Here is a 27978-nt window from a genome sequence, read left to right on the forward strand (position 1 = left end):
TTCTTTTTCTTAACCCACACTTGACCAAGTTTTTTAAACAAACTGTCAAATGATCACAGCTTGTGTCTAGTATTACCCTCCTTAGTTTTGGAATAATCCACCAATTTCTTAAAATTATACACTATCTATAGATTTGCATGAAAGTGTTTCTTATGATAGTTATTTTAATCATTGTCAGATATCATCTATATTTGTGCTAACTATGCCACTTTATTTTTAAAATTTGACAAAAAATTAATAGTTAATTGTCAGAGGATATTCGAATTTGAATAGTTTTTTTAAAAGACATAAAATTTGTTATTAAGTATTAAGGGCAACGACCAAGTCTCGATCGTAGTATACACAGTTGCCTTTGTAATAGAATTATTATTATTTCTCATAAAAAATTGTATTGATCTATACATTTTTTGAAAAGTTATAGAAATATAAAGTTAAAATTGTAAAAAATAAAATCGAGAATTTTAACACAAAAATAGTATACGGTAGCCATTTTCACCAATAAGACAAAATAAAGTCCGAATTTTTTTTTTTTTTTCATAATAAAGTTTATACATTAGCTTTAATTTAAGTTACATATAAAAGTATTAGTATTTCCGGAACACTTTCAAAAGTTATGCTGAAAAAGTTAATTTATTGTGAAAAAGTTGTTCCCTTGTGGGCAGATAAAGGGTCAGATTTATAAAAAAATATATACCAAATGATAAGTAAAGACATCATGCATCTATAGAAAAAAATTATATTGATTTGGTTATTTTTGATAAAGTTATGGAAGTTTTAAATAAAAAATGTCCAAAATTAGCGATTTTTAAATTTGTAATTTTTTTGGAGATTTCCCCCATTTACAGGAAACGAGAGAAATTTTTAAAATTTTTGAGGGTAATGTCTTCGAATAGATACGATTTGTGACCTTTTGACGTATCGTTGAAAGAAAACGGTTCGGTGAGAGCTGAGAAAAAGTGGTAACAGACAATAAAAACCACATCATAGTAAAATTAATACCTTCTCAGCTTCGCATCGAAACTAAAAAATAATGTTACGTTTTACTTCACAACATTTTTTCTCTATTAATGTCCTAATATAATGTTAAAAAACACAAAGTAAACAAAATTTAACTTGGAAATTTGCAAAAATGTGTAACATAAAATTTCGTATTCAGCTTATTATTTTTTTTTGAAATAAATTTAAAGCTGACGAAGGTACCCCAGGACCTTTAAAAAAAAAATTAAAATACACGATTGCTAGAAGTTACGATAATAATAGAACTCTTACAAGAAGTTTTTAAATTTTGTATATGAAATATATTTTCGGCTGTTCAAATAATATAAAAATGACCTTCAATTTTACTTTGATAAATCGCAATAGATATAAAATAAATGAAAAACTTTAATTATAAAATATCAAAATTACAATTATAGTCGTTTATTTATTTTAATATATTTAATATGAAATTTATTTATTAGTCATATATTTACAGTTTTATGATTACATACTTCCAAGATAATATTAGTAACGGGTTCAACTATTAGGATAGGTGGTATAGTTTGTAAAAATACAGAGTGATCTAAATTCTTTCACATTTTGTTCATTATTTATCATTATATAGAGCAATGAAAAAAATAATTTTTTACAACATTATTATTTTAGGTATGTGATTTAATTGATAAAAATTCGGTCATTTCTGTACTGTTTAATTTATATTCTATATATTAAATAAAAAAAAAATTTATAAATAAAATAATCTTCTAAAATAAACTAAAATGTGTATAATTTATCAATAGCCCAAAAAATGACATCAACTAAATTAAAATTAAAATTTTTTCTGATGTATAAAATAATTTCAGTGGTTTTGCATTACCTTCTGCACTTGGGTCGTAGTCTTTTTTGGCGTTGTAAAAATTATATATGATCACCCATCCGAAGTTTACATCACCTAAACTTAAGAGGTTACTAATAGCTAATGTGTTCACTGCGCCACACCACGTCCTTACAATGCAATATACTACTGTATATATTACTAGAATAAGACAAATATAATTGACAACTCTTATAACTTTAAATACAATTATTAATTCACTGTTAATATTTTTGAAATTAACCTAGGCTTTCTTAGACTATGCTAAACTAATTTTTTTACTATTTGTTTTTAATGATGAAAAAAATGTAAAATTTTTTTGTAATTTTAAAATAGTTTTATTAAAACTTTTCATAGAAAAAATTTTAATTGGTCAATAATAATTTTAGGGCGAGTACTTATTGATTTACATGAATTTTAATATATGGAATAGGTATGTAGCACGGGTGGAGTATGTATTATAAATATACACTATTATAAAATGTAAAACATAGTCAGTATAATGTACACCTGTACCTTGAAAAAAACAAATTTATCAAGTTAATTTCATATACAAGCAACAGAAAATATTTTTAAATATCTTTTTATTAAAACTATCAGATTGTAGTAAGTTTTTGTATAACTCCACGTTAGTGTTATTAAAAATTAAAATGTATTTGTATAAACTTATAATATTGCTGTTTGCAAATTGTCTATGGGCTTTTGATCGTAAAGACATTCATTGCCATTATTCTAAATACTTGTTAAATTACTTTCGATATTATGAACATTACTTACTTAAACTTGGACAACTAAGCAATACAAAACCAAATTTCAGAGAAGATTTTAATATCTATGGAAAGGCAATTCAAACTCATGGTGAAATTGTTTTAATTATGATTGACACATTGCAACTCATTGATATACACATTTTAAAAACATCCGATTTGATGTCGGTAAATTTATACTTAAATAATGTTTCAGGATCTGTAGAAATGGTTGCCAGAAATTATGATGGCAAATTAAATACAGTTGATAATTATCATAATTTATTAAAAGGATTTATGAATCTTCATCATGCAATGGTTAGACAATTGGAGCATTCAATACATTTTAACTGTTCTAAAGCAATTTACAATAATGAATTCTTTAACTATCTTGAATTTTACCATCAAAGAGAGTATAATATAACTCACTTACCAAAAATATCTGCTCAACTAACAGGCCGAATTATAAAAAGAATTGAACAGGAAAAACATGATAAAAATTATATATTTGAACAATTGAGATTGGCGTACAAAAAAAAAAATTATTTTGATTATCTTCCGCAAAATTTGTTGTTTTATGATTTATTATCGCACCAGTATAAAGGTAACGAGTTAAACGTATTTTATGGATCACAAGCTAGGCAATACTTAAAAACAGAAAGCGGTTGGCCTGTAGATGGTTTAGATGTTCTTCGTTTTGTACCTCTTAAAATAAGATGTCCTGATAAAACTCCTCTGAGAGTATCAGATTTATTTCGATTTATGAAGTATAATTTAAATATTTCAGAAGTGCATGCATTCCAGACAACAATTATGGTCGCATTATTTTATCCGATAGGGCGGCTAATTCAGATTTACACAACAGTTGTTAGGAATATAACCAGAAATAAAGATATAACTCAATTAACTTATAATAAAATGGTTACTTTAGGTGAAACGGTCATAGATAGTTTTGAACATTTTATTCGTTTACATTTATACGGAATAAATGTATATACATTTTTAAGAAAAATCTGTGATCTATTGCAGGAAATGATTAATGAGTTTAAAAAAAGTAACAAACTACTTGATAATCAATATCCGTCTGAAATTACAAAATTATTATATTCAGTGCAAAATAATATTGTGGATTTTTCATATGGAAAGCTCGATCATGTAAAAATTACTATAATGAATTTCAAAAAAATATACAACGCAATAGTACAAGAAGTAGGGCTTGTAACATGGTACTTAAAAGATTTAGAAAATTATAAAAATTCTCATAGCATTGTAACAAAAGCCACCATAGTATTCAAACCAGGAACTCCAGAAAGTACTGATCAAGGATTAAATCAAAATATTATTGGTATGTTAATGTCATGTATCACGTTAAATTTTATTCATAAATTATTAATTTTTAAAAATTAAGTACAATAGAGATGTAGTAAAGTAGAGTTACTCACTTAAAATATTGTTTACTCATAAAGGACAAGTTACTTTGGTTCGTTCTTCATTTTTATTTAAATGTTACATTAAACAAGCTTTAATTTGATATAATTTAGAATGAAGAGAGTATTCCATTACAAAGCAAAAAACTACAAAATCGGCCATTTCTACCAAAATTATAGGCTTTCAATGACTTCTAAAAATATATACTTGGGATGTTATTATACAGGGTGTTCAGTAAGTCAGGAAACGGGTTTCTATTGTTCTCGTTGTTTGTAACAATGAGAACAATAGAAACCTGTTTCCTGACTTACTGAACACCCTGTATATCCATCTTAAAGACAATTAATGGTTTTAATTTGATGAAGGATTTAAAATGTCAATTTTTTAGAACATTATAAATAAAAAAAAAAATTTTGTTATGATTTTTATACCCCCTCAGTTCCCTGATTAATGATTATATATTTAAAAATAGACAAAATTTCGTAAATATCTGTTTAGTTTTCAAATATATTTTTTTAATACAAAATAGAATATAAAATTGTCAACATTGACTGTTTTATAACATTTGTAATTTTTTTGATAAATTTTCCTTCAATATTGGGATTGAGAGAATTTTTTTTTAAATTTATGGCAACACCTGAAGTCTTAACTAAATACAATTTGTAATCTTTTGACATGTTGTTGAGTAAAATCGGTCTAGTAGGAGTTTTTCAATTTAATATACGGATACCCAAAAAAAATAATAACAACTAATAGCATCGAATCTAATAATAACTTTCATATTAAAAGCTTAAGTATAAAGTTATTAATTAACTTATCAAGTAATTATTAAATTGTATTTTTTAGAATACTTGTGTGATGAAAATATGTATAACTCACTTTACAAATTGAATAATGTAAATCGCGTTGGAAATGAAAACTTATACCATAACAAATTAGTTGGTGTGGATGCTCTTGATGTCTTCAGTAATGAGAGTGACATCTATCACGATTTAGAATATGGTTTAAAATATAAAAGTGAAGAGAGTAATGATTCCAAAAATATAACTGCCAAGGAAAATGAAAATAATACGACTAGTATTAAAAATAATTTGCCTAATCATCTAATTAGTTTGCCTAAATATTTGATTGACTATTTTCTCGCTATTTGAGTTTAAATTTTAAATTTTAATATTATTAGTTTTGAAAATCATTTAATCATAACAGTTAATTAAAGTGTGGACTTTTATATCATTACATAATTTCTCTGAAACATTAATACAGAATTTTTAGACAAGAACTTAATACCAATAACTCTTAATATTTTTACTTTTTACGTTTGTAACCATTACATATATTATAACGATTTTAATTTTCATTAATTTGTCTAATAAAATACACATAAAGCTAACAAAAAAAAAATTTTTTTTGTTTACCAATAATTAATTGTGTACTCCAAAAGAATATAATCGTTCAAATTTAAGTTTTTTTTATCAATGTTAAGTGGTCACTAAAGTGAATTTTTTTTTTTATTTAAATAATATGGAAAATTGGAATTTTGTATAAAACCGTAAATTTTCCAATATATATATATATATGCAAATTCGAAAAGCTGACATTTTTTTGGAACCAAATTCCTAAAATATTTAGGTTTTAGTTCACCAGTTTCGATTTTATACATTTTAGCATTTTTTTTATAGTAATATTGTAACAAGCCGAAAAATAGATAAATATCAATGTAATTAAATGTTTCAGGTGTGTATTTTATTGCAAAAATATTGAAAAAAAAAAACTTTTACGAAAAAATCGAACATTTTGTACAAAAATCCCACTTTCACATGTTATTCAAATGGGGAGAAAAGCGTACTTTAGTTATCTTTTAGCATTGATAAAAAAAAGATCGAATTTGGACGGTTATCACCTTGTTTTGGTGTGTACAATTGAATTTTTAGAAAAACAAACATTTTTTTTTGGTCAGTCTAATACACAAGTTATGTTTTTTAATATTAAATATATTAGTTATATGCTGAATTATTTATTTAAGACAATATGAAAAATTCATATACACTATTAATAATTTTAATATCAATTTTTAATATACTTCTAATAAAGATAGAGAAATTTCGTTACGACTTATGTCATTAGATTATGATAGTTGTTCGTAAATAAGGATTTTCTTCAATAAAAATTTTATTTGTTTTTCCAATTACCTCCTCTTAATAATAATTTTATAAATTTTTAAGTTTTCCTGAAAGGTATCGTCGGGTTGTATATCCAGAAGGTGTTTACTTCATTATTCTATGACCATTTAATAGATTTAATATCCTTCTCCTATACCTATTAATACTTTGTGATTTAATCTAAACATAATCCAAAGGTTTTTAACGTGACCTAGTAAAATACTTTGTTTTTGAAAATGACAATCTAGAATTACTTTTAGTTAACTAAAATCTCCATTCATCGTACAAATAACTGAGTTGAAAAAAAAAATTATAGGTTATACTATTCATCAATTATGTTGTAATATTATATTTAACATTTTCAAATTTAATATGAAAACTTTTATTCGAAGTTCTACAATTAGATACACAAGCAATTTTTATTGTAGTAGTGTCATAAAATACATTTTTATGGGTGTGATTAATAAAGAATCGATCAGTCGGATCAACAGTGAAGATCTTTGTGGTATACAGTGCATGTGTACTCTACTGTAATCCGACTGTGTACGATTGGTAACTGCCATGCACATATTAGTTCGGTCGTGTGCCTCTACTGTTTTCGCGACCGATGTTACAATTTTATTCTCTACCGACAGTAATAGACGTTAGATACCTGTTGCATCCACTGAATATAAACAAATTTATTTTCTTTCATACAGAATATTGATATTATTATATTGCAAAGGAGATTTATTTTATTTTATTTATGTGAATTTTACATATGCAAAAATTCGTTGAAACCGTTTTCAAAAATTCGCTTTTTGTTCAGGTCTACTAGAACACTCGAGAATGCCCTCGAACAAAGGTAAATTTTTCTAATAAGTTTATGAAGTATTTAAGTTTAATATGTTTATATCGAAATAGTAACACTGCTGTAATATTTAACTTGTCTATATTATTTTAACCTTTGTATCAAAACTAATCGAAAATTTTTCAATATTTAAGTCGTTTGACATACATAGATATGAAAATTAAATACAATAATCAGTGTGGACTTAAAGTATAACTGATCATTAAACCAAAATTTTATTTTTCTCTTTGGTAGATTTAGTTATCATTATATTAATTGTGCATCCATTATGTTATTGGTTATTATAAATTGTTTGTTATTTGTCAATATTTGTTACATAGTGGTTTTTTGCTAAAATATTAGAGTTCGTGTATTTTAATTTTGTATAAAATTCTAAATTTTTCAGTATTTATATTGTGTATACCTATGTATACATAATAAGTGAAGTTTCAAGGAACTAATATAATAAGTATTCGAGAAATAGTTATTATAAATTCTATCGGACATACTAAAACTTCAGTAAAATCATAGTAAAATATAAGAAGTTTAAACTGCTAAAATTATCGAAATAATATTAACTAAGATACTGTGAAAAATTATAGAAATTTGCAATGTTTTTTTTATTATATTTTCAAACCAATCTGTCCGATTGTCATGTAATTTTTACTATACGAGGACGCACCAGGGCTGTTAGTTTTGGGCAACTTGGTTATTTGTCCCAATCTAATTTTTAGTGAATCTGGGGCCGATAAATTGGTACTCTAGCTGATTGAACCATACACTGAGATAGCCCATTTATTATTATAAGCCAATTTAAATCTAAGAAATGCAGTAAAAATAAATTTATACTAGAGAAAAAGACACTTTTTTTGTTTATTTTATTCCAAAGATAATTCATTAATTTTGTTATAATTTGATGGCAGAATGACTATAATAGTACGATAATTAAAAAAATATGAACACTAACATAGTAGGGAACATTGTAATGTTTATTCGTACTTCACTTAGAGGATTCATCGTTTTCGATAACGCTATGAAAAATAAGCATTTGAACATTAAAAATTTGATTTTTAAATATCATTCTGAAAATAATAAACTTAACATTGCTTTATTACAAATAAGTCAATAATTGTACAATAACAATATTGACCATGAAGTAATACCATTCAATTCGTGTAATTAATTGTAAAATTGCATATTATTATTATTTAGAGATAAATGCAAATATATTTTATTACTTTTACGATAACGTAATCCGCCTTAAGGCAGATAATTTATCGATTTCTACCGAAGTCGATTTAGATACTTTTATTACAACTAAAAAATATGTTTGATAGATTTTAAAACCTTTATTTACTTTTGTCAATTGTATTTTCTATATCTAAATAGAAATCATGTAAACTATATAAAAAGAAATAATAATAATTGACATATATACAAATATATATTTGTGGTGATAACAATGCAAAATATTTATAATACGTATTAACTACATTTCTCCGGGTCAACACCATTCATACCATTATTTTCTAGGCTTTTTTCAGGTACCTAAGAAACTACTATCTTTAGAGTAATAGGTAAATAACATAAGGTCCAGGTATTTTTAACATTTTTGTACCACACTAATTTGTCGAAAAAAAAAATATTTTTTTTTACCATCTGAAAATTATAAATATTTCTTGATAACCTTCTGAAATCAACTGAATATGTGTCATAATTATGACATATATTCAAATACTTCCAATGTAGTATTTCAGGTAAATTACAACTGTCTTTTTCCTTGTGTTATTTAAAATATTATTATCTAAGTTAATTTTTATATGACTGAGGGCTAATATGGACATCAAGGGTCATCTCAGCTCTCAACATTTACGTTTACTAAGTGTGAGTATCTTAGAAAACTAAAACAATCAAAAATATACGAGACGCTATTTTTTATTATAATACAGATTTCAAAAATTATTGAAGGCATTATGTATTTTATATCCGAGAAAAGATGAGCTGTATAAGGTTTAGAAAAAGTTGAATTTCAATAGAAATGTTGGATTAGATTTACAATAAGAATTGTACTAATTATAAGAAAATATATTTTATATTTTCGTTATTCCACAGTAGTATTTCAACTAAACAAGGGGTGTAATGATTATTACTGAAATAAAATCCTGATAAAAATTCATTCGAATGTTAGTAGTAAAAAATAATGACTAAAAACTAGAGCACATTATAAATAGAATTTTTTTAAATTTATTGTACTAAAAAAATAATCAATATTTTTTTTTTTCTAAGAAAAATGTAGCTTTTGGCAGCAGAGGTATTTGATAAGTATACTAGGTTTTGTAGCATTGGCGATCAGCTATGTACAGCGGTTTTGTCTAAGTTTAGCTATTACGGAGATGGCTGATGGACATCATCAACACTCACTGAAAAACAGTTCCCAAATATGCAAGTCAGAAATACAAAAAAGTGGCAACTTGTCTGTTTCAATTGAAAAGGTATTTATCACATTAAAAATAAATACATTTTATTGTTAAAAATTAATCATTTCTGTGGGTGTACAAAATTATTATAGAATACATTTACAGGTTTGATTAGTAATGTATGGGAGAAACGCATAACTGAAAATTTTTACTTTTTTATAACGCGTTTACATTATTCATTTATTTTTTAAATAATAAAGTATTTTAAAAACATTTATTGAACGTGTTTTGATAAAAATATTTTAATATCAAAGTGTTTGTGTGAGACATGGACTTAAAACAGATTTTAGAGGGATTTATATAAAATTATAACAGTATAATTGTTCGTCAAATTTTTCAAGTAGTCCCTTCGACTAAAAAAAGTATTCTATATATACATAGTATATTCTGTAAATTAACATATATAATAACATTCTCTTTAAAAAAAGTATGTTAGTGATATACTAGCTATAGATATGAATCACACATTTTATATTTGGGCTAAATTAATGTTAATAGATTAATTTTATATAAAATACTGACATTTTAATTAAGAAATATTTTCATCAGTATACATAAAATGTTTTAATTCTTTGTAGTATATAAAATCTTATTAACGATTTAAATGTGTACGTATATATGTATAAATTTTAGTTTATTAAAATTCAAAAATAATTTACAATTATGCCCTTTATTTTACTAACTGATTGAGTATTGGGCTAGCTGTAGCCACAAATTATATACATAGATGTACATAGTAATAGATGATGTGAGCTTTTATCTGATCCAATAAGAATCAATGTTAAATATTTTAAGGACATATGTACCTAACAATAAAATTTATGTAATTGTTATTTTCTTTTAGAGCGTTTTTATCAACAGTTTGGCCTCTGCTTATACGTGACATTATTATGTTATTGAATTATAAAATAAAATTATTAAACGGGTTTATTGATGGTTGTGGAATGAGAATAGCTCACCTTTTTTTATCATCCATTTAGATTGTATAATTTAATTGCAGTTAATCTCAATGTCTTCCGCTTCTGATAGATTTGACCAAATCTATCTCTTCTATGAATACCAACAACAATGAAAAGGCATAAAACAATTTTCTTACTATAAATGTTTGGAAATAGTAACTGTGTGTAATAATTGTACATTATAAAAATGTATTGTGTTCTTACAGTTCTATAAGAGTTATAGTATTAATCAATTTACAAAGATCTAAGTGCGGTATATTGTAATATTCACTGTTTTTTTGTATTCAGGACATTTAATCAGGTTAGTCGATTTATGGAAGTGAATTATTATTATAGTTGAAAACTAGTGATAGGCATTTTCGATTATTTTAAACTATCGATAAACCATTAGAATTATTTTTATGCAACTGAATAGTTTATTTTTAGCATTAATTATCAAATATTTATAAAACTATAGAATAGTTTTTGAATGACTATCGAATAGTTCGATAGTTACTATTTAATGTTTACAATTACTGTTTAAAACTATAAATTCATAATGAATGGTAAAGATAAAAATTAAATTATTTATAGTTTATTAACTAAATACAGAATTTTTGTTGCAAAGCATAAGCTAATCTCTGTCCTTACATCCGCCTGTACCCAATTTTCGCCAATAGACTGATTAAGACGAGTATATACAAATGTTGAATGTTCGCAATGAGGGTCACATCATAATGTTTACCTTAACCTTAAATAATTTAACCTTCAACTTTTCTTATAAAATAAAAACATCAATTTCAAAAATCTATTCTATAAAATTATAGGTCCAAAATTACATATTGCCATCATTAAGTATATAAATCATAAAAAAAATTCTAAGAACTATACAGGGTGATTCTTTAACTATGCTAGGCGTAGTTAAGACGATAACTCTAAGACATAAGCGTGCAAAATTAGTCAGTACAGATTGGTAGTGATTACAAATACGTAATGTATTTATAAAACAAAAAATTATCGTTAATGTGTTTACGCACAAAGCCAAAGTATAATAATATTTTCTGAGTAACAATTACTCAATTATTAAATGATTAATGAAAATTAAACAAATCACAATTTATAAGAAATCTAGTAATTTTTTAATTATTTAAAAATTTCATTTACCGAATTAAAACTAGAAAATAATACCGGATAATACTACCAAATTAAAAGTTAAATTGTTCCCTTACGTGTTTTATAATATAACAATCTTACTATGTATATTATATTGATAATTTTTAAGTAATTGTGAACAGGTTCTAGGACTATAACTTTAAAGAATTAATAGATTTGAAAGTCAATACACTTATTTTATAACTAGTTAAGTTGAGTGTTAAATGATCTATAATATTTAAGAAATATAAATACATTTTAACTTATTATACATAAAAATTATTTAATGTATTTTAAATTGTGTTGATTAATCATTTTTTTTTTTTAATTAAATAATCAAAGTTATACAGAAATTCGATAATTTATGTATGCTTTCACTGATAGGTTTTTTTTTTGAAGTTGCTATTCTTTAACTACCTTATAACATATTTGCTAATCAATACATTTTTATATTTGGTATTTTTTTCGTAAAATAAATACTATAATCGTTAATAATTATTAAACTATTTCTATTTTGCAAAATTACCAATTAATATTAAGTTATTCGATGTTTATAAGATAACTTATACTTATAAAACAAAAGCGATTGAAGAAAAACTAAAAGTAAAATTATAAAAGCAACAAGGAAAGTTACATTTTGTAAATTATATAATTAATATTTTTTATGATGCGCTTTATTTGTATTGACTGATTAAATTAGTACTAGGAATCAATATAACTTCAACAAAAATTTTCTAAATAGTAAATAAATAAATTTGAATAGTCTTTGAATATTATCTACTAGATTTTCTTCATTAGTTTAAAATTAGTAATTTAAGGCTCATTGTTCTTAAATTTGTGTATACAATTGAGTATTCAGTAGAATGCAAGTTGTAAGCGAAATTCATTTCTAAATCTCATTATATATATACTAATTTCAACAAATATTAAGCTGTAAATCATAAGAGTTCCCAAAGTATGCTATGTTGTTGTTTTTAATACAAGAAATAATATAAGTCATTATTTCCATTTTGGTCACACGCATTTAAATAATGAGTAAAATTAAATGTTTTAGGTAATTACTTTAGTTTTATCATTATAAGCGTAAAAACTGAAGTTTAGTTTCAATGATTCTTTGTTCAACGTAACTAGTTTTATGATGGTATTTTCTAACTATGATATTATCAATACTGATAGTTTATGAAACTGATAAACTATTTAAACTAATCAAATTCGAATATCCTCTGACAATTAACTATTAATTTTTTGTCAAATTTTAAAAATAAAGTGGCATAATTAGCACAAATATAGATGATATCTGACAATGATTAAAATAACCATCATAAGAAACGCCTTCATGCAAATCTATAGATAGTGTTTAATTTTAAGAAATTAGTGGATTATTCCAAAACTAAGGAGGGTAATACTAGACACAAGCTTTGATCATTTGACGGTTTGTTAAAAAAACTTGGTCAAGTGTGGGTTAAGAAAAAGAATGGCAGACACAAAATAAAACCTTATAGTAAAATATTTTAATATGAATAAGATTTCTTTTTATAAAAGGAGACTACAGTGGTGGTTTCCTTGATATTCATTGAAGTTAAAAATTCAAAGTAGCTTTTTTTCTTAACTTTGAGTAGTCAAAATAATCAAAATAAGTTTAAACTTAATGTGATTTGGATTCATGTAAATTTTATAAAAATTGGTGGACTCATTACTATGAAAAACCCTTGTAAGGTATTTTAATAAACAAAAGATTAAACACAAAAGTAGCATATTTTTTTAACTGCTGCAGCCATTTGCATAAAGAAAATTAGTTTTTTTTTAACTTCTAGTATTTAAAATAAGCTTTATTTTAATATATGATTGAAGCTCGGAGTATTTTCGGAACATTTTTATAAATTATGTTAAAAAGTAAAATTTTGTGTGTCAGAAATTGTTTCTACATTAAGTTTATTAATAATTTAGAGTAATATAAGACTTTTTAAATTACTTGAAAAAGCGCTATAATCCATTTGTATATTTAAATCAACCTGCTGTTAATTATTGTCAGTGGCAGATTAGATTATACATAAATTGAACTATACATGTATATTAAAGTATAGGACTCATAGTAAGCCATTTGAAATATATTCGGTCATTATGTGATCTAAACACCCGTATTGTTAATAATTGTTGTTTTAATTTCGTGTGACCCAATTATTTGACATTATTTTATCCCATTGAAACCAGATTGGTATACTATATTATACCCTAAATTTATTCAAGTAATGGATACATTTAAATTATTTTTAAGGATACAAATTTCATGTAGTAATCAATTAATAGAAATACTTTTCTTTTTTGCAGGATTTAGAGTTTGATTGGGATGAGAAAACCCAAGGATTAATATTGGCTTCTTTTTTCTGGGGTTATGTTATTACACAAATACCAGGTGGTATGTGGGCGGACAAATATGGAGGAAAAATCACTGTTGCATTGGGTGTAATGTTCAGTAGCTTAGGCAGTTTGTTAACACCTTATGTAGCCAGAATATATGGCCCAACCGCTTTAGTGGTCCTACGCTTGTTGATTGGGCTTGCTCAGGTATGAAGTAATTAGTGGTATGAAATGTATCATGATTATTTATAAACTCTTATTTTAAATTATAAACAGTATAATATTAATATACGCATATTAAAAAGAAAAATCTATTTAATCATTTAAAAAATTGGTATAAGTATATAAGATATATAAGTTATGTTTATGTATAAGTTAAAAATATAAATGTTTATTGGAGTAAATTTAATATTATCATTTTTTAAAGCTCATGTTTTAATTATTATACTAAAACAATTAATATTTTAAATATGAATAATGTAAAACGTTTTGGTAAATACATTAATACAATAAACTTTTGTTTTCATATTTGGTAAAAAAATTAATCATTTAATTAAAAAAAAAAGAACATTTTTGGAAAGCTTAAACATTACTTATTTATTTAACATAACGATTCAAATTTTGGATGAATTTGTTTTTCTAATTTATTTAGGGACCGTTGTATCCATCGTTAAACAGACTTTTAGCCTCTTGGGTACCCATTGAAGAACGTGGACGTTTGGGCTCATTGGTATTTGCAGGTATGCATTTCTAATATTTTCTCGAGTTAAATAATATTTAAATTTAGTGACTATGATGAATTTTGTATTGGGCAATATAAATAAATAGGATTTTCAGTAAATAAGGAAGTCAATTATTACAAACTATAGAATCCCGTTTTCTTGCTAACTGAACACTTTATATAAAGAGGTCCTTAATTATTTTACCTCACACAATCTATGTCATCACTAATTTTATTCGTTTTCTAAGTGTAATATAATTGTTCGAAATTAATATTTTTTAGCACACTTCCTATAAGAATTACTTTTTTTTTTTACAAAGAATATTTGAAAGTCCTAGGTAAAATAATAAAAAATAATTTATTTTGGTTTATACCAAACCTATACGATATGATTATTTTAAGTACTTACATTACAACATTGAAATATAAAACAATGTATTTTTTTGTAATGATTTATAAATCCTTATTTAGATTTAGATTTATATAAAGCTATCAATTCCACCTCTTGTTTACAATACTACATTTTTTTTAATCTAAATAAATTTTATTTTAATGATAAACACATTTTAATTATACTTAGGTGCTCAAGTAGGTAACGTATTATCCATGCAAATGGGTGGGTTTTTAATGCGTTACTTCGATACTTGGACTAGTGTATTCTACATATTTGGATCCCTTGGATTTTTTTGGCTTATGTTTTGGCTATTAATAGCCTACAATCATCCGAATCATCACCCCTTTATTGGGTCAAAGGAAAAACGTTATCTTAGCGAAGCAATACATACTCATGATCCAGAAGATATGGTACGTAAAATATAAAAAGAAAAATACATTAATTAATAATATTTTGATTTAGGAAAAATTAGAGATTCCTTGGAAAGAAATATTCAAATCTAGACCTGTTTGGGGTTTAATTATAATTCATATTGGACACGATTGGGGATTATTCGCAATGATTACTGATTTACCCAAGTACATGAAATCTGTTTTAGGTTTTTCAGTAGCTCAAGTATGTACACATTTATTATAAATAGAAATACATTAATAAATTTTATTAAGTTATTTCAAACACAAAATTAGTCGGTATAATTTTTTAATTAATTTACTTGAAAACTTGATATGTTTTTATTGATGTTATAGTTTTGGAGGGATTAAGGGGTTAATTCCCATAATACGAAAAATATGTTATCGATACTGTATAGTGCTACGACAAAGTCACACATACTTCATAGTAACTTAAACCAAATTTTTAAATGCATATAATTCCACGTTTTAATTATAAATTTGAATACCATACCTTGAGTGGTGCAACCATAAATATTTGGGAAGCGGAGATTACTATTTTATCGTTATATTTTTTTAGTTAAATTTGTAAGAGTAAAAAATAGAATATTAAGTAATAATTTTTTGGTTTGTATCACTAAAGAAATAACTTATATAACTAAAATTTCAAACATTTCAATGATGGGGAGGTTCCGCTTCTAGTTGCGCCATTGTTAAAAGATACATAATTTTTAATTTGTTTCATAAATTAAAATTTTAAGTCATTTATAGAATGGATTACTATCAGGATTACCTTACATATTAATGTGGTTAGTAGCTATTGGATCTGGATTTATGGTTGATTCTCTTATAGCATCTAAACGGTACTCAATAACATTAATTCGAAAAATATTTGTAACCATAGGTAAATATTAGAAAACCATAAAAATAGAAAGTATGACCGTAAACACGAAAATTATTTATAAGAATTAAAAAATGAGTTTGTCTATTTTCAGCTAGTGTAGGACCAGCAGTTGGTATTGTATTAGCATCATACTCAGGATGTGATAAAATGTGGGCAGTATTTAGTTTTACCCTAGGTATGGGGTTGATGGGAACTTTCGTGCCAAGTTTAAAAGTCAACGCTTTAGATCTCAGTCCAAATTTTGCTGGTACCTTATTAGCGATTGTTGGCACCATTGGATGTTTATCTGGTACAATGGCTCCTTACATTGTTGGTTTAATGGTTCCTAATGTTAGTAAAAATATGTAAAAATAGTGTTATAATTACAAACAATTAACTTGTAAAATTACATTTAGAGTTCACTGGAAGAATGGCGTAGTGTTTTCTGGTTATCAGCTGCAATATTAGTGATTACAAATGTAGTTTTCATAGAATTAGGATCTGCTAAAGTTCAACCATGGAATGAAACAAAAAAACGAAAATACGACGAAGAAAATGATTTCAAAAATTTCACACCGATACTTAAACCATTATAAATTTAGTAAAGCTTTGTTTTTAAATTTTGTGTGTACTATTTTTTATATTTATTTCATTGAAAATATAACATTGTTTTAAATGTTATAACTCTTAATTTATATGGTATTTAAAAATACACTAAATGAACGTTGAATAAACCTACCTAACGCATTAATCATCAACAACAAAAATCACAAGATTTAAGTAATAATTAAATTATATAAGGTAAATAAGATCAAAATAACTAAGAAAGGTTTATTTATAAATGTTGTATAATTATCTAAATTCGTGAATTATTTCATTAAATTGAAATATTAACCAATAATTATAAAGTAGAAATAAGAATTATTTTAGTTGCAACGTTTCGTCATTTTATGTTTTCTTTAAAGGTATGCATCATTAAAATATAAATTGCACACATTATAAATTTAGATATTGTATGCATATCTTAGTGGCGGTCAAATTAATTTGCCATGGTAATGAATATAAACCTTTATAATATAAATCATGGAAGCTGTATCCCCCATACCATAGACTTTTTTAATTTTATATTACTATTTATCAAAATGTTATAAGATATATATAAGTGGTCTTCCTCTTATTAAGCCTATTTAAAATAACTAATTTATTAAACATGGATTTCGATTATACTAGTCAATTGTTACTAATTTTTTAAAATTTTATGCTGATCTGGTTTAATCTTTGTCATCTCTGCCAAACGATTCTCATTCTGGGATCCAGCAAACGGGGAGGGGGCAATATGTTGGGAATCAGCTATTGATTAATTTCAAGCTGATTCTAACGTGGTAGTGTGAGTTATATTGCCAACAATTAGTCGGCCGTAAATAAATAAAAAAAAGTTTAATCTATAAATAGGGTGATGCGTCAGTATAGACAGCGGATGCTATACTGATCTTAGAGAAGCATTTGATAGTGTCAATCACTCAATTTTGGTGAAAAAGTTAAAATTCTGTGGTTTTGGGATCCAATGAACCCTTAGTTGTCGTATTATCTCATTAGTAGAACACAATAAATTCAAATATAGAAGATTAAATCGCAAATAATAACTGTAGGGTTCGGAGTGCTCCTAGGGAGTCACTTGTCGCCTCTGCTATTCATTATTTTTATAAACAACCTATGATCCATATTTAGTTATTGTATATTTTTTAATAATGATCTCAAATATTATTTGTCTATTTTTACTTCTGATTTTTCTTTTTTTCTTTTTCCTCGCCTTAATCCTAACTAATTGGAGTCGGCTACCCTTATTATAAACTTCCACATCATATTGCATTCACTAACATTTCTCTTATTTGATCTACCTATTATTCTTTGAATATTCATTTCTATAACTGTTCTCACAGCTTTTGGTTCCTCTCTCCTCATAACATGACCAAACCATCTAAGTCTATTTTCTCTCATCTTATCCACGATTGACCTATACTCCATCATATATGCTTATCCTATCTTCTCTAGTCACTCCACTCATCCATCTAAGCATTCTCATCTCTGCTACACTCATTCTTTGCTCTATTCTCTAACCGCTTAACACTGAACTATACATTATAGCTGGTTTCACTACAGTCTTATAGAACTTATCTTTCAGCCTTATTGGATAATTTTCTTATCGCATAATACACTAGACAAAACAAAATAAATAGAAATACACGATAATTATTCTAAACTTACTATGCTTACTATACATATCTTACCAACTTACTATACACATCAACACATCTTAAAAAAGAGGAAGTGCAACTTTTTAATTCAATTATTTTTGCTAATAATGAAAGAATGGAAACTTGCGAAACAAACAAAATAATAAAAATTGAGTCAAGATCTTTTTCATAGATGACAATATATATAACTTAAAAAATCATTCATAAAATTAAAAGATTAATGTATTAGAACTAAATATAATTCATATAATTTTGACAATTACAAATATTTTACGTAATATGTCAATTTCACGAAAGATATTAAACTTTTACCGACCAATATTCAATATCATATACCAAAACCCCCTGTGAGTTGTAATCTCAAAAACCAAGAGTCTAGTTACTACATAAACGCATCTTTAAGTTTTATTAACACGTCAGGGTTTTAGGACGGAGCGTTGGGTTTAACACAAAATAGTAGTGCCGGGGATGACATTTTTATAACATTGCAATTCAACTATGGAAGCACTTTGTGAAACTATTTGAACCAATGAAATTGATGGTTAAAACTAGAAAGTTTATCAAATATTTTGTGTTTACGTGAAAATATATAAAAACGTAGCAACACGTTTTCTTGATATTTTTTAGACGTCCAGAACAGCAAATTACAAAATACTTCATCCACTAATATGATTGAAAACCTTTTTAAAATTGGTATATGAAATGTATTTAGGACCCAATTTTTGTTTATTACTCCAAAAATATCATGTACAAACCAACATTTTTAATGATTCCGAAGTTTGCCAGATTACTAAATAAGTCGAATAATAATAAAAACGGTTGCACAGTGTGAACGTGGCAAGGTTGGTACAAGTACAGACAGTGATTAAAATCATTATCATAAAAACGCTTCAATGCAAATCTGTAGATAGTGTTTAATTTTAAGAAATTTGTGAATTAAACCAAAAGAAAAATTATTTCTAATTTCCTTTATTATTCCTGATTAGTAGTTTTTTTGATTTAGAAGTATAATATATGAATATATTTATATATTATAAATGTATAATATATAAATATATTTATTATAACAGATAAATTAGTATGAGTTTGATATTTAATAATTTAGTATTGTATTTTTTCGGAGAATTTATAAAAAATTATAAAGTAGTTATTACTATTATAGAAAACGTGTATAAAAATTAAAGAGCTTGACATAACACATTTCAGATAATAATTTGTTGTTAATTATAAATAAATAGTTAGCAAAAAATTGTTGTTAGTCAAAAATATATTTTTATTATTCAATTTTTCATACCAATTTCAAATCAGCAATTATATTTTTTCTATCACCAATAAGTATTGATATTATTACTAATTATATTATATTATACTAATTAGTAAAAATATATAGAATATGACTATAAGAAAAATAATTCTGTATATTTCAATTGTATCATCTAGTTAAACACTAAGAGTTACATAGAAATTATTAATATTTCTTTTAAAATAATTCATAACGATAAAAAAAATAATTAAATAATAAAAAGATTTTGATTTTTAAGACGTTAAAAATAATCAATGCAAAATATAATTTTTAACCTATTTTTTGGTTCTTTTAAGTTGATTTTTGTGAAAGTTTATAATAAAAATAAGTTGAATTTGTTACCATGATATTTAGCTCAATTTGCGAGTTTGAAATTGACATCAATAAATAAATAAATAAATAAATAGAACATTTTATGATAATTAAAAAAACAGTATTCATAAGATTAAATGCAGTCAGGAAATTTCATATTTACTATTTAATGCAAATTCGTCAGAAAAACTCAATATTTTTATTGTTATAAATCACTTAAATAGAAATCATTTCTTTTGGTGTTTAAAAGATTCTACAGTTTAGTTATTCAGAACTTAATAAATTTATATTAATTAATTTTAACTAAAAAACCAATAAAAAAGTAGTTATACAAATCTACTCAATTAAGATTATTATAAAATTTGATTATAATTGTAAAATTATTTTGTTAAATTCAGGTGAAAATAAAAAAAAAATTTTTTTAGCTTTATTATTTATTTATATAGCAATATTTTATCAAAAAAATTGGAATATTATAAATTAAAAGTAACACACACATTAAAGTTAAAAAATTAATATACTGCCTTTGTAAGATACTTTAAAATAAAATAAAATACAAAACCAAGAATTTTAACACAAAAATAGCATATTTTTTAATACGGTAGTCATTTTCACCTGAATTGAAAATGACTTTAAGTTGAAGACAACTTAAAGTTCGAAATAGTTTTTTTTATATTATATTATATTGCATAATCTTTAGTTTAATATATATATAATAGTGTCAGTATTTCCGGAATATTTTCAAAAATTATGTGGAAAAAGTTCTACTTTCTATATTTATTTTTAAGTTTTGAAACTCCCTTGTATAAAGGGAAATGGTCCAATTTAAAAAATAATAATAATGAGAAAAAATTATAATTACGATAAACTTAATCATTTTCTTAGCTAATTAAAATAAATAAAACCTTATTGAGTAAAATTTAATGAAATATTTATTATTTATATAATAATTGGTAGTAATTTTTATCATTATATACTACTGTACACATTAAAACAGCTTTGTATCAAAGTTAAAATAAAAATTAACGTTTGCCACAATTTTTATACATTTTTTCTACGTAGAAATTAAGTCATAAGGATAATTTTTAACTTCAATACGAAGATAATTGGTTTTACTATGATGTGTATTCTTTATGTCTGTACAAAAAAATTCTAAACTTATATATCAATAAAAAACTCTGAAAAAAATCAAATCCCTCTTACATTTAAGGTGTAATCACATAATTTATCAATCAGCAAAGATGAATTCCATAATATTTTTAATACTACCAATTAAAAATTATATCAATATATAAATTTTTAAAGAAGTTACAACAAATTTAATATAAAACAAATTAATAATAATAATTTGGCAGAATAGTAGCAAAATTTCTTGTAGTTGGTTTAAAAAACTTTTACATAGCAACTATGTATATATTTATAAATATGTAGATTTTCACACAAAAATCATTTACAAATTAAATAAAATAATAATCAATAATTTTTAGTACAAAATGGCTAAAATTTTTGGACGAATAATGAGAATTGCCAAGAAGAAATTTGGCTTAAGAAAAAAATCCAAAGGTAATTCTATGCACATTAGAATGTTTGCTAAATTTATTTCCTCTATTTATGATTAATTCTTACGTGTTATTCTAAATTTGATTTAAGTTATCATTGATTTTTATTTTATTTAGTCATCTCAGTAGATTGTGGATCACAAACTAATACAATGGCAGAAGAAATTGTCGCTCCGATAAAATCCGTTTCAGAAATAAATATTTTAGAGTCACGGATTAAGGAAGTAGAAGATATAGCAGTTCAGACGTCTCTATTAACCTCTGACAAACTCACTCAGACAAATAATAAACTTATGTATAATGTGTCTGAGACACAAACAGAAATGTCGTTGTTTAATTCGTTAAGTTGTGAAACACAAACTGACGTCTCAATAGAAAATCTTATTTTAAATACAAAATCTTTGGACGAGCCTCATAATTCAAATTCAAAATTAATAAATTATATGCACACTGTTTCTCAGTGTTGCCTTTTATCTACTAAAAATGAGCCTCTTTTAAAAGGTATGTTTAATTTAACCACTGAAGGTAAATTTGAACAAGATTCTAATAAAAATATCACATTAGTTAATGAATTTAGAGAGCATGATTTGCAGTCATGTACTTCGTTGCCCTTAGAAACATCTATAAAAGGTATGATTACTTTAAAATTGAATGAACATTTTTTAATTTTTTAATTAGTAATTTAAAAATTTATGTTAAGAAAACAATTTTTTCATTTTTCTTTTTTTGTTGTGACCACAATTATTTATTTTTTCATATAGCTTGCTATAAATCATAATTTTTAAAATAGGAATTTCTGTTTTAAATTTTTATACATAATTTTATGTTGTTTTTAATTTGTGTAATATTAACTGTAAAAAAAATCGTTAACTTTACTTTAATTTTGACTACTTTAAAGTCATTATATGTTTAGTCATGAAGAAATTTAAATATACGTGCTTAATTTCTAGGACTTTGTTCTTTATAAATATTTTTATTATATAGTTTAAAATAATTAGTTAAAATGAATTTAAAAATTACATTTGTAAAATTTAAATTGGATATTAGCAACAATAATTGAGAATAAAAAAAAAAAAAACAATAGACTTTAATATTAAATTTAAAAAAAAAGTATTAGAAATTTTTATAAGTAAAATATTTTTTTAAATTTATATTTTAGAAGATGTGTCGAATGATTTGTCAAATGCTGAAGTGGGCGTTAATAAAACATATTCGGTAATTAGAAATCATATAATCAAGTTTTTTCTATTTATCTAATACTGAACACTTTAGTTATTTATGTTTGACTTTTACTATCAAGCATAGTTTTTTCAGAGAGGACTTAGATAAATAAAGCCATAATAATTAATAAATAATAATAACAATTTAATAGAATGACGGTGTAGAGAACAAGCAGAACAGAACTCAGGTCGACAATGGACTAAAAATCTATACCCTGTTTAATATTCCTCAAATTCAATTAAGGAATAATTATGTATATAACATGAGAGTGTTGTATTGTCAAACAGATTATATTTGCATGACAAAAGTAAAAAATGAACAAAACATAAGATTTATGGAAAGCAGTATGAATTCACATTACAAACAAACACAAGATCACAATTATAAACCGCAACGTGATGAACTCTGTGCTGTTAAATATAGTAATGAATAATTTTAATTATTAAAATAATATGAAGATAAGTAAACTTCATACGTATGTATGATAGATAGTTAATTAATCAACTCAAATAATTTATTAGTATCTTTTTTCTTTCATATGAGTGCATCATAACTCATAATAATCAAATAGCGTCTTTAATAAAAGAATATTATTTACCAAAAAAAAAAATAATGAATTTCCATTATTTTCTTATTAATATATGAATTTTCATTTAGGTGATGGTAGTTGGTATAGAGGAATTTGTATTGATATTGAAAATAGTGTGGAGGGAAGTAATTTTTATATTATTAATTTAATTGATTGGGGAGAGTCGGTGTCTGTAACATCTTCTGAACTGCGAAGATTAGACATTTTTTATATGAAACACGCACCATTGGCAGTTAAATGCATCATATTAGGTACTTATGAAATAATTAGTTTATTTGATGAAAACTTAACAATTTTTTTTATTTAGATTTCAAGTTATTTAACGCACATCAAAAAAATCTGCGTAAACTACAGAATAATGAATATAAATGTAAAATAAATTTAAGACTTGGCGACCGTAACTTTTTAATATCTTCAAAAACAATTATGGACATATTACGTGATCGTTAAAATTATTGATATTTCTTTATACTTTATATTTTTTTTGTCCAGTATTCAATTAATTAACTTAACTTGTGTTTAAAGAAATTATTTACTGTTTTCATTATATAATTAAAAAATAATATTAGCTACTTTGTTTGTTGAAGATAAATTTATATAATTAAAATGATTTTCTATTTACCAGATTGTTTTACTTTAATAATTAGTTTTGAGATCATGAAAAATACAAATTAATAGAGGTACTATAGATTAATGGAAAAACTTTGTATTTAAAGTTTACTTGGGCTAAAAGTATTATTATAATAATGAAAGGAAAACATTGTTTCTACTATATTTATTAAATTATTGCAGTTTTTACGAAATCGAGAATGTATTTTATTTAGTGAATTAAAGAGTTAATGCTGTGCAATTTCAATTAAAGAAATTATAAGTAAAATATGTTTTTAAACGTAAAAAATATACTTTTGAGCTTTTACTTAAATTAAGAGTGTTGTTGCATTTGATTATTTTACACCATGGTAATATGATATAAAATAAAAGAACACCACAAAAACTAAATTATTTCATTTAAGATATATAATGGTTTATTAACTAAAAAATAAACTAATCGAATACCACTGTGGATAACTTGGCATTATATTGATGTATGGAACGCACAAAGTAGTTAAAATATCACAGTTTTCTCTTCATTAAATCCTCTTTTTAAGCCTCGATAGTGTTATCTAAAAGATTAAATTTATTAGTAAGTCTAAATAAAGAATAGCTTTTTAAAAAATGTTGATTCTAAAACATAATAGAGGAAATGGGTTTATTCTAGTAGTAGTAGAATATTGTGTCATCATAAATAATAGTTAATGATATATTAACGATTATTTACTAAAATATTTTACAATATTATCATATTGTATTTTTTGGTCTATTGCCTGTATAGTTTATAATAAATAAATAATAATTTAATTAATTAATTTTTTGTTTTGCAACTAAAATAATGAATTGAATAATTATAACAGATATATTAATTATATTGAATCGCAATCTATTACATATGCAATAATATACAGATTGATTTTTTTATCATAACCCACTCAATTACTTACAGAATAATAATAATTTAAAAATTTTTTTTTATTATTATCTTTAGTTATACGTTATTCTTGAATTATTAACTATGTAATACTTTTTAAGTTCATCCCTTATGCCTGGTAAGGGTGTCAACTTTGTTTTTTTAAATGGTAACACATATTTTTAATTTAATAAAATGTTTTTTAAAATGAGTTTTTAATTCAATAGTAAATGGCATTTGAATTTAAAGTTTCAAATTTTTTTATTAGGTAATTAATTATTAATTTTACCATTGGGCTTTATTCTATAACCTCAAAATTCCACTATTTAAACTTTAAAATTCTCAATTTTGAAATTAAATTTTTTCAAACTAGTTATTTCCACTATTTCTTGAAACATTTGATTTCTACTAATACTACTATTTTTTTTTTATTTTGAAAACAATTAAAACAATTATATAATTTATTACAATTCAAACACTGATTACCAAATGCATAACATTATCATATCACTATCATAAGAAACGCTTCGATGCAAATCTGTAGATAGTGTTTCATTTAGAGAAATTGGTGGATTATTCCAAAAGGAACATCAACTCTTATTTCTTTAATTATATCCTGATTAGCAGTTCTTTGATTTTAAAATATAATATATGAATAAATACTAATTATAGTTTTTAAATTCAGTATGAAATTGTGAGGCCAGCTATGATGTATGGTTCATAGTGTTGGGTGGTTGATAAGAAAGTAGAGCAGAGAATAAGTGTAGCAGAGATGAGAATGCTTAGTTGGATGAGTGGAGTGACTAGAGAAGATAGGATAAGGAACGAGCATATAAGAGGAAGTATAGGTGTTGCGTCAATCGTGGATAAGATGACAGAAAATAGACTTAGATTGTTTAGTCATGGTATGAGGAAAGAAGAATCGAAAGCTGTAAGAACAGTTATAGAAATGAATGTTGAAGGAAGAAGAGATAGAGGAAGACCAAAAAAGAGATGGAGGGATGCTATTGAATGCGATTTGAGGACAGCTGATGTGAGCGTAGAAGATGTGGGAGATCGTGTCAAGTGGAAGTGTAGGATAAGAGTGGCCGATCTCAAGTAGTTGGGATTAAGGCAAGGAAAAAGAAAATTCCTGTGGCAATTGACATAATATGATTGTTGTTTGGGAATGTACAATTTAGCGTTTAGTTGGATTTAAAAAATATAGCGTCAAATCAATTACCTACTCTATCGCTTGTATATTAATATACACTACACTTTAATGATACAATAAATAAATAAACTCACACATACACACATATGCATTTATAACATTGTGTCTAACGTAAGTATAACATGATAAAAAGTAACCGTAAAATGAAAAAAATGGAATATAAATTTTAGTACTCATATTAAATGTAATGTAACTCGAAAAATATTTGTTTAAATGAAAAAATATATGATAATTTTTTTGTTTATAATTGTTTTTTAAACAACTTTTGTACGAAACTTTTTTTTGTAAGTTAAATATTTTTTGAGAAAATTAAAAAAGCTCATATTTTTGAACTTTTGCGAGGCTGTAAAAAAAAAGCTCAATTTCAATCAATGAGGACTATTAGTATGTCATTATACATATTTTAATTCAACTATTAATAAAACATAATTTGGTTGGGAATTTTTTAAGAAATTTTTCCTTTGTTGACTGGCCTAGATGTCAATTTTAAACTTGTAATTGAGCTAAAAGTTATGCTAATATATTCAATTTTTTTTTGCTACAAACTTTCATAAATCTTTATCAAAAATTTTTCATCAATTTTAAAGAACCAAAAAAATAGGTTAAAAATGAAAATTTGGACTGATTATTTTTAACATATTAAAAATCAAATCAGTAATAATTTGAAAACAATTTTTTTTTTCTTTTAATTTTTTTTTATATGTAATTAGTAATAATATAAAAAATTAGAACTGATAGATAAAGTCTAATTGCAGATTTGAAAACAACGCGAAACTTTGATTTAGAAAAGTATATTTTTGTTTCTGATGAAAGTTCCTTGAAGTCCAGTGCATTCATTTATAGTAACAAACAGTTTTTATTGATAATTATTGTATCAAGCCCTTTAAATTTTTATACACGTAAAAATAAAGCAAAATACAACTTCTTTATTATTTTTATAATTTCTCCGTTTAACTTACAATATTAAATTATTGAATATCAATTTCATACTAAATTTAATAATTATAATTAGTATATATTCATATATTATATTTTTAAATCAAAGAACTACTAATCAGGATATAATTAAAGATATAAGAGTTGATATTGCTTTTGGAATAATCCACCAATTCCCATTAAAAAAAAAAAAAAAATTGGTTGAGAATTTTTTCTGCTATTCTCCAAAATTACTCCTTCGTTGACTAGAATGAATCATTAAATAGAAAATTTTATGAGAATTAAAACTATGCTATTTTTAAGACTAATATGCAGTCAGGAAATTTTATAATTACTATTTACAGTATATTTATCAGAAAAACTCATTATTTTTTTGTATTTTTATCGTAATAGAACACCTAAATAGAAATCATAGTAATCATTTCTAAGTAATTTTTAGTATTTAAAAAGATTCTACAATTGAAATATCCAGAACTGAATTAATTTTAATGATTTACTTTAACTAAAAAAAAAAAAGTTATTATTTTGAATCCATCTTGTGGGCAGGTAAAGGGTTAGATTTATAAAAAAAAAAAACCAAATGATAGAAAAGACATGCATCTAAATAAAAAAAAAGTATACTTATTTGGTCATTTTTAATAAAGTTATAACAGTTAACAAAGTTATAAGTTTTATACACTGGACTACAAGGAACTTTCATCAGAAACAAAAATATACTATTCTAAATAAACTTTTCGCGATTTTTTTTAAATGTGCAATT

General features: G+C 24.4%; 3 protein-coding genes across 3 annotated transcripts; all 3 read left to right on the plus strand.

The window, feature by feature from the left end:
* Positions 1-2231: 2231 nt before the first annotated feature.
* On the plus strand, positions 2232-6088 carry LOC126901312 (uncharacterized). Its single transcript, XM_050677706.1, has 2 exons — positions 2232-3943; positions 4873-6088. The coding sequence occupies exons 1-2, from the start codon at positions 2503-2505 to the stop codon at positions 5175-5177; spliced, it is 1746 nt and encodes a 581-aa protein (XP_050533663.1). The 5' UTR covers positions 2232-2502; the 3' UTR covers positions 5178-6088.
* Positions 6089-6722: 634 nt separating this feature from the next.
* LOC126901117 (putative inorganic phosphate cotransporter) lies at positions 6723-17010 on the plus strand. Its single transcript, XM_050677358.1, has 9 exons — positions 6723-7029; positions 9301-9506; positions 13910-14146; positions 14592-14679; positions 15241-15464; positions 15517-15669; positions 16215-16347; positions 16439-16677; positions 16743-17010. The coding sequence occupies exons 1-9, from the start codon at positions 7014-7016 to the stop codon at positions 16920-16922; spliced, it is 1476 nt and encodes a 491-aa protein (XP_050533315.1). The 5' UTR covers positions 6723-7013; the 3' UTR covers positions 16923-17010.
* Positions 17011-21689: 4679 nt separating this feature from the next.
* On the plus strand, positions 21690-24145 carry LOC126902182 (uncharacterized). Its single transcript, XM_050679208.1, has 7 exons — positions 21690-21759; positions 21873-22256; positions 22320-22385; positions 22915-22970; positions 23128-23398; positions 23634-23816; positions 23873-24145. The coding sequence occupies exons 1-7, from the start codon at positions 21690-21692 to the stop codon at positions 24013-24015; spliced, it is 1173 nt and encodes a 390-aa protein (XP_050535165.1). The 3' UTR covers positions 24016-24145.
* Positions 24146-27978: the final 3833 nt, after the last annotated feature.

The sequence above is a fragment of the Daktulosphaira vitifoliae genome, unplaced genomic scaffold (assembly GCF_025091365.1).
Source record: "Daktulosphaira vitifoliae isolate Bord-2020 unplaced genomic scaffold, ASM2509136v1 Scaffold_3, whole genome shotgun sequence".
NCBI lineage: Eukaryota > Metazoa > Arthropoda > Insecta > Hemiptera > Phylloxeridae > Daktulosphaira > Daktulosphaira vitifoliae.

Excerpts from the sequence above, each read along its gene's own strand:
- LOC126901312 (XM_050677706.1), top strand. The coding sequence starts at position 2,503 with ATGTATTTGTATAAACTTATAATATTGCTGTTTGCAAATTGTCTATGG. Across the intron at positions 3,944-4,872 it reads ATTAAATCAAAATATTATTG|AATACTTGTGTGATGAAAAT; the intron begins GTATGTTAATGT and ends TGTATTTTTTAG.
- LOC126902182 (XM_050679208.1), top strand. The coding sequence starts at position 21,690 with ATGGCTAAAATTTTTGGACGAATAATGAGAATTGCCAAGAAGAAATTT. Across the intron at positions 21,760-21,872 it reads CTTAAGAAAAAAATCCAAAG|TCATCTCAGTAGATTGTGGA; the intron begins GTAATTCTATGC and ends TATTTTATTTAG. Across the intron at positions 22,386-22,914 it reads CTTAGAAACATCTATAAAAG|AAGATGTGTCGAATGATTTG; the intron begins GTATGATTACTT and ends TTTATATTTTAG.
- LOC126901117 (XM_050677358.1), top strand. Across the intron at positions 14,680-15,240 it reads GGGCTCATTGGTATTTGCAG|GTGCTCAAGTAGGTAACGTA; the intron begins GTATGCATTTCT and ends AATTATACTTAG. Across the intron at positions 16,678-16,742 it reads TTGGTTTAATGGTTCCTAAT|AGTTCACTGGAAGAATGGCG; the intron begins GTTAGTAAAAAT and ends AATTACATTTAG.